General features: G+C 42.6%; 1 protein-coding gene across 1 annotated transcript in view; it reads right to left on the bottom strand.

Annotated features, from left to right (window-relative positions):
- SLX4IP (SLX4 interacting protein) overlaps positions 1 to 13,854 on the bottom strand; it is a 616,355-nt gene that overhangs the window by 172,651 nt on the left and 429,850 nt on the right. The window contains exon 5 of the mRNA XM_086925435.1: positions 4,663 to 4,740. Within this exon, the coding sequence (XP_086781561.1) occupies positions 4,663 to 4,740 (78 nt within the window). The remainder of the gene's footprint in view (positions 1 to 4,662; positions 4,741 to 13,854) is intronic.

The raw sequence follows: 13,854 nt of genomic DNA, 5'->3' as shown, positions 1-13,854 counted from the left end.
TGAGATGTTGCCGTTATTGGCCGACGAGTTAACCAAAACATGAGGATCTTCTACATCGCTGGCCAAGTCTTGTGGGATATGAACTAGGCTATTCGACTGGGGAAAATCTGGCGGTGTGGTCAGTAACTCTGGAGCAGTTGCCCTTGCGGGCGGACTTTCTAACGGAAGAACTGGCGATTGGCTCAAGCCTAGCGATTGCCTCCTCTCATTGTTGATCTTATTGACTTTTTGAACCACATATGAGAGCATTGTGTTGAGGGGCTCCGTCGCGGGCTTTTTCCTTACCATGATGCCTACCTCTTACAAACGACCGAGTCAATTGACCAAGATATGTGTCAGGATCCACAGGCAGATGGCAGAAGACCTGGGGGTAATGAGGGTTAATAGAGTTCTGTACCTTACTAATCCCAGACGGCGAACCTTAGGGGGGTGGCCTCGCCTCACCTTCTCGTGCGTCTGAGGGCCACAGAGGGCCCGCCCTTTGCCCGGGCTTCGCCCCGGGCACTCCCGCGCGCTCCCGCGCAGCGAGGCACGTCACTTCTTGTAGGCGTTGGTTGGGAGGAACATGAGGGGCGGGGCGGTCAGGGAGAGCGGGCCAGGTGACTTGGCCTCGGGATCGCCGGGGCTCCTGGGAGAGTGAGTCCCGGTTCCCAGCGCTCGCAGCCCTGTCACTCGCGCACACACCCTGCAGGTAACAACACTCGGCTGGGCGACCTTGGCGATGCGGGACCCGCGAAGCGGGTTCCGCGAGGTGTTGACTGGGTCCTCCCTTCTGCAGCAGCGATTCCTCCTTCCAGGTAACAGCACAGCAAACTATAGAACTTCCCCGAGTCCCACTCACCTCTCGCTAGTGGTAGTGGTTATTCCTCATTCACTACAGATGACATTTAAGGTAAGCCTTACTTATAGTCCAAGTCTGAGAAGTCTCACTCTGTCTCTTCATTAAAGTAAAAAATGTTCCAGTGCCAAAGCGCTATATAGCAGGTAAGTCCTCCACGGGGCCATCTGGCTCGTAAATCAGTCTTATCTACAGCAGGATATGAGAGCCTGGAGTCTCTGAGAGTTTTCCCTTCGCAGCTACTGAAGTTGCAGTGGCTGTCTCCAGTAAGTGTCTCGGCCCCCTGTCCTGGTCACATGCAGGAGTTACAGAGCTTTTCCTCCTCACACATCCCAACTAGCTGATTGACAACTGACAATTTTGGGGGCATCGAGCTCCCATTTTTATAGTCCATTTTTAGACACCAAATGTGATTAAGCGTCTGAGTCTTTGAAGTTTATGTGGCGCCATTTGCTTCCTTCTGATATGCCCTCTCCTCTACCCTGCCCATTCTCCAGAAAGTAGTCTGTCACAGCAGGAGCGACTCTAAATCTGGTAGCCCAATAACACAGGCGATGGGAGTGACTAGAGGTTCACACCTGGATAAGCCACAGTGATATGTGTTTCCAAAAGGTTACCCCAGGGCCTCAGCCCTACTCTTTATGATTCTCTTTTCAGCCCCATATCCTTCCGGAGATGTGTCCAGGCCCCTTCCTAGTGACCTTTCTTGGAATCAAAGAGCACATTTTGAAGTGTACTGAAGAGCCTGGCTCTCCCTTCCTACAATGTGCCCAATTGGCACATAGGAATGCAGCCATCTAGAAATGTATCTGGGGGATTCCTCTACCTCTTTATGTTCCTCCAGTTAACCCTGGGTTTCCGAAAATAGAACCTAGCATCTTCTATGTATTGTACCCTTCACAAGCACATATACACCCAGCACATGCATATAACACACACGCACTGTACCGCACTATATCCTTCCCATGTACACATACACCCGGAACATGATAATAACACCCACCCACTGCACAATCCACATATTGTGCCATTCACAGGCACACATACACTCAGCACATGTATAATAAACACACACACACACACACACACACACACACACACACACTGTGCAGTACTATGCACGGGGAGTTAAGCACACAGCAGCAGAATTTTAAATGAGTAAGACTGTAGGCTTTTCTCCAGTGATACAGGTAGAAAGGCCTGTTCACTCCTACTGATCACAATATGGTATGCTGACACCACAAGAGCTGCCAGAAGGAGCAGAAAGGAGTGCGCTTACCATAGCCCGGAAGGCATCCAATGTTCCCTGAGCTGCCTTAGCCAAAAATCTTGTTTGTATTTACTTAGTAATGTGTAGAAACGCATAGTATATTTACTCAAAAAGTGAGAGACAACTTCCAGAGCTGGAAGGTGCTGCACATGTTGTTACGGGGAAGAGGACAAATTGTAAAAATGAATGTGGCACCTTAGGCTTAATTATATATTTGGAAGCTGACAATGCCCATTTCTAGGTCCCTTAAGGGATATAGACGCAACTCTTAAAACTGCGCTTGGGTGACAATAAACCGTATGTAAAGGTCGGATTTATATGCCTCCTCGAAAACTGGAGGTTTAAGAATGCCTCATCAGTACTCTTATTAATTAGCTAATAGACATGCACCCTATTTTACGATTATTCCAACAATATGACATACCACCAGTATGGCTGATCATAGAGATATAATTGATAGTAGCAGAGGACAGCAAGGAGCTCGTTTATGGGGATACTAGGACTTAAGAAGGGCAGATAACCAGATACTGGACCCTACAAGACAAGCATAGCGAGTGATACATAAACTGCTCAAGGTACACGCACACTTGCATGCTGTGTTCCCACTGTGGAGGAACATGTAATTAAAAATAGGCGTCTATGCTACTGGGTAGAAGTTGTGGGCTGGTGCAGGGTTAAGGAACATGCGTGAATTACTTCATGAGGGACTACAATCTATCAGCTAATCAAAAGTAGAGACATTTGCACCCAACTCACTATTTAAGATCGATCTGAGTGAAAACCCTATATGATCATCCTACCTCACCCACTGAGACATATTTATAGAGGTGTTCTGCCAGGGTAATACGGGACAGTTGTAGAACATTTGTTCTCGATACATACATTTCAGGGTCTTGGATAACAAAGGCAAAGGTTGCTGGAACATGAGTACATGGAAAAAGGCTGACAGAAATTAAACTGACGCTTAGTGTCTTCAAGGTCACACATGGGTGGCGCTGGGCACTACAACAGTGGCACAGATTAAACCGGAGTCCTAATTACAATTGTTCGAGTTGTTGACAAGAAGGAGAAGCAAATATTGCATATTTTATGGCCACGTCTACGACTAACACAATATTGGCAGGAAACTCATACAGAAATGGAGGTAGCAGAGGGTTGGGATTTACCAATGTCACACCTGGTGATGCTGCACGCTTTTACAGGCATTTGAGGTATGGCTAAACACTGGCCTAACTGTTTTGCTACAGCTCTTGCTGTGTGCATAGTTAGTAAATGGAAATATGATACCCCACAAAGAGCTTAAATGTATTCTGGGTTCACCTGGTCCTAAGTTCCAGATTCTAGCACCGTTTGTATTGTCATCCCTTTGTATTCCTGGGCTGGTGTTATTGCAATGGTGGGCTGCAAGAACCCCCTTAACAATTGGATAATAGGATTCTCCTCAGACCTCTCAAACCCTGGCAGGAGGACTTCACCCATAGGTAGTGCAACAGTGAATAGCTGATATTCAGTTCCCTAGTAGCAGAATCTATTTACCAGAGTTAGCACTCTTCACATGGTAACCCACAGTGTAGCCCATGCTGTAAAGTCAGCAGCCAGGGATTGGTATATTTTAATATGCAGGATAGTTATTGGTCCAAAAATTGCCAGATGGCCTTACTCAGGTGAGCACATTTTGAGCAGTTTGTGCATGTGTACTTTCAGTACCGTGCAACAAGAATGTTTCATCGGATGGGTAGGGACAGTGTATATGTTAAGGGATCACATTCCTTTACTCCTACTCACTTTTTACAGATATGTTAGAAGTACTGTGTGTATACAAGTAACTCACTTGTGGTACAGATATCGCCCCAGCTTTACAATAGAGTTTACGATCTCAGTCATGTCACAAAATGCCATTCTCTACCTCCACCATACTCTTTCAATGTCATAACTCAATTTTCACAAACATGACTTTGCAATCAGATTTGTGAACCTAATGGCAAACAGCTTCTCTGCGTGATAAGGTCCTAATTATTTTATGCTACTTGAACAGTTAGGATTTTCTGAGAAACTCCTGCTAGCTTACTCCAGGCTGAGCCTTGGATTTATAAGAAAAACAAAGGGTGGCTATTGTTACTTCTTTATTGATGTTGGCTGCAATGAGCTGATGTCACTTCCTGACAGAACATGTAAGCTTTGGGAAACATGAAAACGGTTTTGGCTCAATGACCACCTGTGTTGTGAGGATTTATGGCAGTGGGCTGAACAAATGTTTTCGCTTGCATACACTTGTACCATGCAGTTAACTTTACAAAACACTATAAAGACTGATTCACTAAAGTGATGCAAAGGGCAAACGCTTTTGGGAGACACATTAAAACTGATCATAAAAACAAAAGTCTTGTGCAACCCAACTGATTGCCCTGGGGTAGTCCACGCAGACCACATTAGACATTTGCATTAATTGAGAGCTCCGTGAATTACTTCATTTCACAACACAAAACAAATCATAGATGCAAGCGAATTAAAGACAAGATCGGGAAATGGGGAACTCAATTGAGATATACCTTACCACGATACTGCTGTTTTAAAATGCAACGGAGGTTGACCCATCTTTTCATGAAGTACGCAGCAATACGACAGCGGGTGCCTGTAAGAGACAACACGTCCCCACATCATTGATTCATCATCATTCTTAATTGTAAAGTCCCTACAAACACAATTCATTAAGAAACACAAAGTTACTAAAATCAAGAATCGAATAATCGTCACACGTTCACATCTGAAGATAGAAATACATGCACCAGAGTAACAAGTAAGAGCTTTATTTAACAATTGTAAAAACATCATAGGTAGAGGCACTTGATTACAATACAATTAAACCTCTTTAAAAAGGTAATAATAAAACCTCGTCTAGGCTTGGCATCAAAAGCACAGAACAACAAACAATGGGTTATATTTTGTAACAAAACATGGTCGCAGCTGTTAGGACCAAGATTTTTTTTTAATCCATCCATCCTTTTGGGACGGACAACAATAAATTAGCTAAGTGAGGCTAATATAGGGTTAACAAAAAACAATGGTTAGGGTTAGTCACTGATGTAAGATAAGCCTCACCATGAAAAACAGTTTTCAGAGATAAATATGCTCAGACAGGGGGGAGTAGAAAATTCCAGGTACTCCATTTCAGCCTGGCGTCAGGTCATGAAAGTTTTCCTTCTCCGGGTCAGGTCTGTTTTAACACTTTTATTATGATTGACAAATAGATCACGGCGCCTCAAATGTGCAAACATTTTATCAATAAAAAATAACAAGGGAATAAGCGGAACCCTATCAAGAGAGAAACAATCCGCAGTATGTCTTGATTCAATTTCATCTTAGGCTGCCACCAAATACTTATCCATCTTCATAAAAGAGGAAGGGCTAATTATTCCGATAATTAAGACCCAGCTCTTGATGGGCAATATACGCTGGAGAAGATTGGGGAACTTTCAAAACACATTTTGTTTTCCACAGTCTGTAGTATAGTACTACCAGAGTAACCCCAAATGTTACTGTCAAAAGCAACTGCAGACAAACAATTTGCCAGATAAATCGCCAGTAAAGTATTCAAAGGTTTTTTCCCAAACCTCGAGAGTAGGTCAAAGATCAAACCAATGGCCCGCATGAATACATTTTTAAAGTGGTTGAAAAAGGGGGTCCAGGTACCTTTCTAATCAAATAAGACTCCCAAATAGTTAACTTACAAATATTGCTTCAGAAAGTCCAAGAACCTTTTATCGAGGACCTAAAAAACTGAGAGTCTCACCATTGTCCTACTCTGAGAACTCAGTTGTAATGAAATTATATAATATTCAAAATTGTTTAATCAGGAGCATCCTCGATACACAAATTGTTAAAGTTACAGTGGGTACGATCAGGTACTTGATAACCACAGTACATGATAATTGCTCGAGACCTTGTTATTACACAAAATTCTTGAAAGGTTTAACCACATGAAATATTCAACGATGTATATATGGATGTTCCCCATCTTGAAACGCCTCATAAATCATCGTAATTTACACTTATGGGAGCTTTCCAAGAACTTGGCAAGCTGGTGGAACACAGCACCTATACATTCTTGAATATCGGGTTTATCATTTTTCCAAACAACAAAATACAACACTGCTATCTTAAAGATAAGACCCATTGGTAGCATTTTAACCTTAAACACAAAAAATCCTTGGGTCTACAATATTACCAAGCTAAACATGAAAGAGACACTAAAGATTGTCTCGAGGTGCTTGTGGGGGAATCCCTTTGTTAGGAGGAAATACCTCATCCACCATAGGTGGCATGCTTCATCATCTGGGATTCTCCTCTTGACTGGAAAGCCTAGCCCCGCCAAGGGCTACAACTCCCTCTCTGAGCTCAGGGATGTTTTATTCCTACTCTGTTAGGCCATACAAAATCCTGCAAATGAGAAGAAAGATAACTGGTTGGGTCGAGGGCGCAGCGCAACAAAAATACAAACTGTGAGGGTAGTGAAATTAAAACTAGCTACAGAGAGCGATAGAGATGGCTTTATGGACTCGTTCTTGGTGCCAGGATTAAAAACAGAGCACCTGCAGTGTGAATTTATAACTGCATGTGTCAGACGAAGACAGGTCCAATAATCTTTTTGGCCCATGTTAGACTTAACTCTAAAAAATAATATCAAGTCAAGCACAGTTTTTCCAATACTTTATTTCTTAATGTGCTGGTGTTACAACCTTAACTCCTGTAGACTGTGATAATGATCAAGCAGGCAGGGAAGGTTAGCCTTATAGTCGTAGAGCCAATTACAAGCTAACTTCCATGTGACTGTCTTATGCCTACTGCTCATTTCGTTTTTCAAAACAAATATATGCCACTAAAAGCTGTTCTTTGGCCTGACGTCTTGATATTAATCGATAAAACACTTGAGACATCATTTGATACCCAAAGACACTGTTCAGCTGGAATGACGGAGTTCCTCATTACCAATGGCCAGTGCAAACCAAAGGTAAAAGTTCGGTTAATAGCTGCGAAAGATAGGAGTCATTCACAAGTAATAAGTCTGCAACTCTCTCTGTATTGGGAACTAAGTACCCCATTGTAGCACTTAATACTCTCAGGGTAATGAATCAGAGCAGCATGAGGCCTACTCAGGGGAGGTGGACTGTGCTAATACCTGCAGCTCATTGGTACGCAACACCAACACTCAATAATTCATTATCCAGACAGTCCTTTCACTTATAGAAAGGAAAAGTACTTTATTACACACACTACAAATACTACACCATTCATTTCAAATATATACAAATAGGTACATGGAAATGCCTTTGGTGACACCCTCAGTACAGTAGGCGCCCCAGCAAGCAAGAAACATAAATCACAGTAACCCTACACATATGTCTAGACACAATATCACAACACAAGAAGGTGGCATTACCAATATTGCAGGCCTACTGCTTTTGTGAGGGTGTTGCCACATTAGTAAAAGAAGAACAATTGTATATTCTACCATTGTAACACCACTAAAATCAAGGGGGATAGTACCGGAATTTTGTACTATTCACTTTAATAGCATTGTCCATCACCAACATTGTCAATAAAGCATTATATTGAATAACGTGTCCACCAGTCTTATTCCTACATTTACAATGCGGCTGATGCATCTTCAGCACTAACAGAAGTCCCTGCACTCCAGAGCCCATATACAAATTTACAGGCGTAGGGAGAGCTTTAAATCCAACAGAAACCATCTTTTGGGGCATGAATGCAACCCCAGGGGAGACTAAGGGTAACTTTTGGAGGAAAACTGTGTGGGCTTTTGTGGGAGCTGCTGCACTCCTGGCAACCCTCTGAACACATTATAGAACGTTGGTGGCCTTCCAATGGCACCACAATACCCAATATGCTAATAAGAGAGCAGGGCTCGAGAAATCATAAAAATGTTACTAGACCTGCAGGTCTAGTAACTTGAATCATCTACTCGACCTAACTGTAATGTACTTGACCCGTGAACTGGTCACAAATTGTGTGATCCTAGGCAAATATTTTGTCTTATGGAGCCACCTTTTTCTTCATTATCAAATAAGAGAGCACCTTCAAATATGCAAGTTCACTACTTCTGCAGTACAAAAAATGATTTATTTACTAGACTAAACATTCGCTCTATGTAAAATAAGAACCAAGCCCACATATAGAGTATAAGGCTTCCCTCTTAGTTCACTAATAGTATTGTCATCTGGGCAGGAGCTAGAATATTTACCAGTTCGTGTTTAAAAACTCACTTTTCATAAATAGATTACTAAAACATAATGTGGTAGTGCACTGTCATTTACAGATAGCACATTTTCCATTGAAATGGCCACAAGTCTTTCCCATTAACATGTAGTTATACTGATGAAACTATATAGAGCATAAACAATGTTAGGAACTTGGGTTTCACCAAAAATATTTAAAATTTGCACATCACAAGGTAAAGTGTTCTCATTAGTTCTGATCTTAAAATAATCTTTTTTTTTACCTCAGAATTACAAAAATGTCTCTTCATAACTAGTGAAATATATTTGAAATGTTTGAACAGTTCACTTATTAGCCTTTTCAGTGTTGTGTTAGAAAAAAAAAGCATGAGATCGTAAAGCCTTTCATTTAACATGCTTTGCACAGTGTGATTGTCACACAGTTCACTTTAGTAAAAACCTCTAACTTCAGTCACAGAAAGAAAAGTAAATGTAGCAAGAACAAATTACTTTAGACCTCTGGCTCTTAAAGCTGAGCAAATATGACAAAATAACAAGATTTAAAGGCATCTTTAATGCTCACTCACTGTGAGCAAGCAGAACCCCTGTTGTCAGCACCCCAGAACGGGTCAGTAGGCTCTAAAAATAGCTCATCTTGATTAAATCTGGCTCGCCATAGCAAGTGGATTTTGCGAGCCCTGAATATGCTAAAAAGAGAGCCCAAACAGTGCTGCTGGGACGCTCTTTTAACCTTGAGGCTTGAAAATTAGATTAGGGGCTTCTCGCCTTCCCAAGCAGGGAAGCCATGAATGTGCAGTTTTGTTTTTAATTTAAGCGGCATTACACTGCCTTGTCCCATTTTTTAAGGGCTGGGTGCCCCTGCCCCTCCTTTGGGGAACTCAGCGCGTATACTCACATACACCAGAGTGGCTTGGGGGAGCCCTCTCCCATGCAGGCCACCGACACAGCTCCTGTGCGCCAGAACGGAGTTTACTTCCTCTTCCTTCCTCCTGGGTGGCAAGAGGTGCAGGTTGGGGGGGATGTGCGTTGGGTGCTGCCCGCTCCTTTCTGGTGAAGAATTGGCTTGGTAGTTTAGTCTGCCCTGTTCCCATGATGCACTGGGCCAGGGACAGACTGATTTGCATATAGCCAGGTTCTGAGCTGGGATGGTGCAGTGAGCTAAATAACGGTGATGGATCAAGCCCTGATCTTTGGACTGGGTAAGAGTGGTCTGCTTAATTCAGACACTCTGTTCATCACCACCCCCTTTTCTGAATCGCCCGCTCCCCCCAGACACAGGTAAGGAAAGATGGGTAATTCCTCCAGGGTTTTGTCCCTCCCCAGGAATTTCGGTTGCAAAAGCGTAATGGTCCTTTTTCCTCCCTGAACAATCTCCATGGTGTCAAGACTGGGGGAAAGGTCCAAGGGGCCTTGGGTGGTTCTGTGGAATGGGATCCGTGCACAACCTTCTCCCGATGCAGATAATTAAATGAAGTTGCAGCTACACATGTGGTTAAGCCCTGTCCAGGAGAAAATCAAGGATTTTGCAGAAGAGCAATATTTGCTCTGTTTCCCCAGGGTCCTGAGTGTTATCTGCCTCATTTTTAGCTTTTTTGTGCTGAAAGGACTGTGTGTAGCCACCAGGAGCATTTTTTTCAGGGTTCCAGACCCTTAAAGTCTACTTGTGTTGGGGTGCTTGGTTTTCAAGGCTCCCTTCAGCAGACTTGCCCTCTGCCTGAGCTCCTGAGGCACTTTCCTGTTTTGGGGGATGAGTTCCATAGTTGCTCTACAGCCACAAAACAGAGTACCTTCACTGCTGCACTCCCCAGGCCCCCTGTGTGTCCACAGCAGGGCCAGTGGTCATCCTGCTTGGGAATAGGCACTCCTACAGGACCAGATCACAGAAGTCTCAGGAGAACCTCTCAGGCACACCCCACAGCGGGCGAATTCTCCCAATAAAGGGGGTCACCGGTATGCCACAGTCGGGTATTCAAGCTGTAAATAAATAAACATGTCAGGATGATGTTGGTGGTGAATGAGAAATGGCAAGGGATGGCATGTCCCGAGAGATTGTACTCATGATGCGCTGTCTGTGTTTTTAAATCTGTTACCCAGGTTACTCATACATGAAATGTATGCAGTGTGGTGAATACTGACCCTCGCCCTGACGGAATTGGCTAAAATGTGTAAGGCAATGAAATATGTTGGCCCTCTACGAAGATAGAAGGCAACAGAGTGTATTTTAATGTGAGCAACCTCATGGCACAGAATAAAAAGGAAAAGCCAGTGTTGGTATAGCTTGTTTTTAATTCCAAATAACGTGGCCTGAAACTTTAAGGTCCACCTTATTTTGGGGTCAGTTCTTATATGCACTAGGGAGACACATCCCAGTGCTCACAATACTATGTCTACACTTACACATTATTTCTTCTTCTTTTTTGTTTTTAGATGTGGTAGTGCTAATGATGAGAACCTGAGCCCACAGGTGAGAACCTACCAGTGGACTCCCACGGGGTTACTTCCGTGAGGCACTCCACATCTTTTCACACATTTTTCTGGTGTTCTTCTCTAAGGTGTTCTTTTTAAGTATTGCACTACACAGTAGAGTGCACAAGGAGGGAACAGAAGATTTTACTGAACAGGGATTCAAGTGGGGTACAGTAGATATATACACTGCCCGCACAGCACACAAAATTGTGGAAACTAATAGTTAAATTGAAATCCAAGGGAGTTTGTTCACAAAATTGGATCAGGTCATATAGTGTTTTGGATTATTGAGTGGGGGCTTACCAGAGTCCTAGATAGCCCCTTAGCTCCTTATTGAAGATGGTGCAGATTTTACCCATAAAGTATAATGCAGTGAGCAAACCCCCTTACAGTAAGCACAGCAGACCTATACTATGAATGCCCACTCACATTATCAGGCCTACATCAGGTCAAAAACAATCCCTGAATGGTCCATTCTACAACAGGCTACCTGTGCGCAGATACCAAGCTAAAATAAACAGCAGTCTCATACCCAAATGCTCCAATTTCACTCTTAATCAGAGTGTGCACCAACCACTTGTGCATCCTGGATCAGTTACTATTTTATGTACATAGATTGTATAGCGCCAATACGCTTTACACTCATTTAGTTCACTTGCACTGCATCATTGCGCCGTTTGGGATCACCCTCTTTCTTACAGATTGATTTAAATATAAAATTGCTATAATTTTTTTGTATTGTTTAAGAAATTAAAATAAAGCTATCTTATCGAAAAATTGAACCAATCTCCTGATGGTCCAAATTACACTCTTCTAGAAAGTAGAGGTTCAAACTTTCCCCTTGAGAGATCACTGTTCAGCCTTCATATGTGTGCACACCTGTGTGTTTGCGTGTAACTAGCCCAGAGCTTCTTAGCATAGTTGCGCAACAGTAACCTTATCTTAAAAGGCAGACACTTGCTGTAAGCACTCTTGGTCCTTTTTCAAAGAATTTACAGTGAGTGAGACTCGCTTGCAGTAAACAAAACCAGTTAGTCAAAAAGTGCAAATTTCGGGGAGAATACATTGGCAGCATCAATTTCCTACACTGATACCATATGGTGCAGTATTTATTGGGTACCATTTTAAGCTCTATATCTCACAATTGGAAATCATGGTAATACTATGTTTCCCCAGCTCCCTGCTTCCTATGAATTTCACAGGTGTGTTTGTATTTTAATTCTTACTTATCTTGTGGGGTGAACTGAGTGCTCCAAATGATAGAAAGGATACTCTGTACATGGTCATGAACCTAATATTAATGTTTTGCACTTTGTTGTTGCACAGCCAGGAATGTACGAACATGTTTCTATTTAACTCTACATTTACTCTTCAACTACAAATTTCTCAGAAGGTTGGTTCCTTATCATTTACTTGGTGTTTATTGCCCTTGATGCCACCGCTATACCTCATACCCATTTACACAAGTCAAAGTGTTAATTCACTGCAGAGTGGATAGCTATGAGCACTGTAAATACTCTAATAATGTTTATCATCCAGTCTTGCAGGAAAATTGGGAAGTGGGATATACATATGATTCATTGTCTGGAAAAAACAGGACACAAAATATAAAACTTATTTGAAGCAGGCATTATTGTTGATAATCCATATACTAAACACTTCATTCACAGAAACACTTACCAAAACTGCCTTTAACAAGACTAGTTTCTTTTAAAGACCTCTTTCACTGGAGAATAAAAATGAAATGTATGACTAAAAGTATGCATACCTGTGTTAGAAAGAGAGCCATTTCAACCAACTCCGACTTTCTATGTTCCTCCTCAGAGAGTCCAGTACTGAACTCCATTACCACTAAATGTGATGTAGGGTACACTTGGTTCCTTTACTTTAATATAGCCTTATAGCCTGCTGTCGAGGGCGATACCGGTTGTTGAAGGACCTGAACCTGAATTACAGACCTGAGCCACAGGCGAGGGCCTATAACGAGGGTGAGGGCCTTCAACAACAGGTATAGCCCAAAGCAGAAGGGCTATAATGCTATTAGAACATTCACCCAGTAAGGGTAGAATGTTCTAAATTGAAAAATGAGAAACAGAAATACAAATATAGAATATTGGAGCAGAATGCATATACCAGTCATTATAGGCTGGAAGCCACTCTATTGTGTTCAAAGGAGAACTCAATATTCCAATGTACTACTATAGCCTTAGAGCCTGCCGCAGTAGGCTCTACCGGCCAATAAAGGTTTGCTCCTGCGTTAAAGGCCGGAGTGGAAGGCGAGGGCCTTTAACAAAGGAGCAGGCATTCAATGGCCAGTAGAGCCTGTTATGGATGGCTCTAAGGCTATTAGAACATTCCGCCCCTGGAGGGAAGAATGTTCTAATTTGTAAAACAATGGCTTCACGGAGCCTAAGGGGGTTGATAATCCCCTCTGGCTCCGTGACGCCTTTGTTCACAGCAACAGCTGTTACCAAGCATTGGAATATTAAAGCTCTGCGCTTCTACTGGCTATTATAAGCCCGGAGCACTCCACTGTTTTTAATGGAGCTCCCAACATTCCAATGTTCTAATTTTCTTTTTTTTCTTCCTCCTCTTATAATTTTCAAAAGGGGCTGGAGATGCGTTTTATAATACTGGAAGCTAACTTTAGTACAAGTAGCAACAGTAAAGCTTTTAGAATCAACGCAGGAGGGGAGCAGGCATATGTGGAGAAAAACTGTACATCAAGCAAGTTCACGTCATATTGCCAGAACAAGCGACAGTTTTGGCAAACTGAACCATTGTTCAATGACTACCGACCTCAGAGTGATAGCTTGCCGTGTCTTGTAGGTATATGTGTATATCATTAAATTCATAGAGGGCAAACTAAGCTATGAAGAAACAGACTGCTGTACAAGTACTGGGTATGAGACAGTCAGGATCATGTATAAAAACTGGAAGGGAAATCACTCCACATTGGTCATGTAAGTTGAAAGGGCTTCCTTATTAGTAGTTGATGATATGCTCCTTCTAGAGCTAAGTTTTCA

The sequence above is a fragment of the Lissotriton vulgaris genome, chromosome 6 (assembly GCF_964263255.1).
Source record: "Lissotriton vulgaris chromosome 6, aLisVul1.2, whole genome shotgun sequence".
NCBI classification, from domain to species: Eukaryota; Metazoa; Chordata; class Amphibia; order Caudata; family Salamandridae; genus Lissotriton; species Lissotriton vulgaris.
This window is presented reverse-complemented; position numbering and strand designations above follow the sequence as displayed.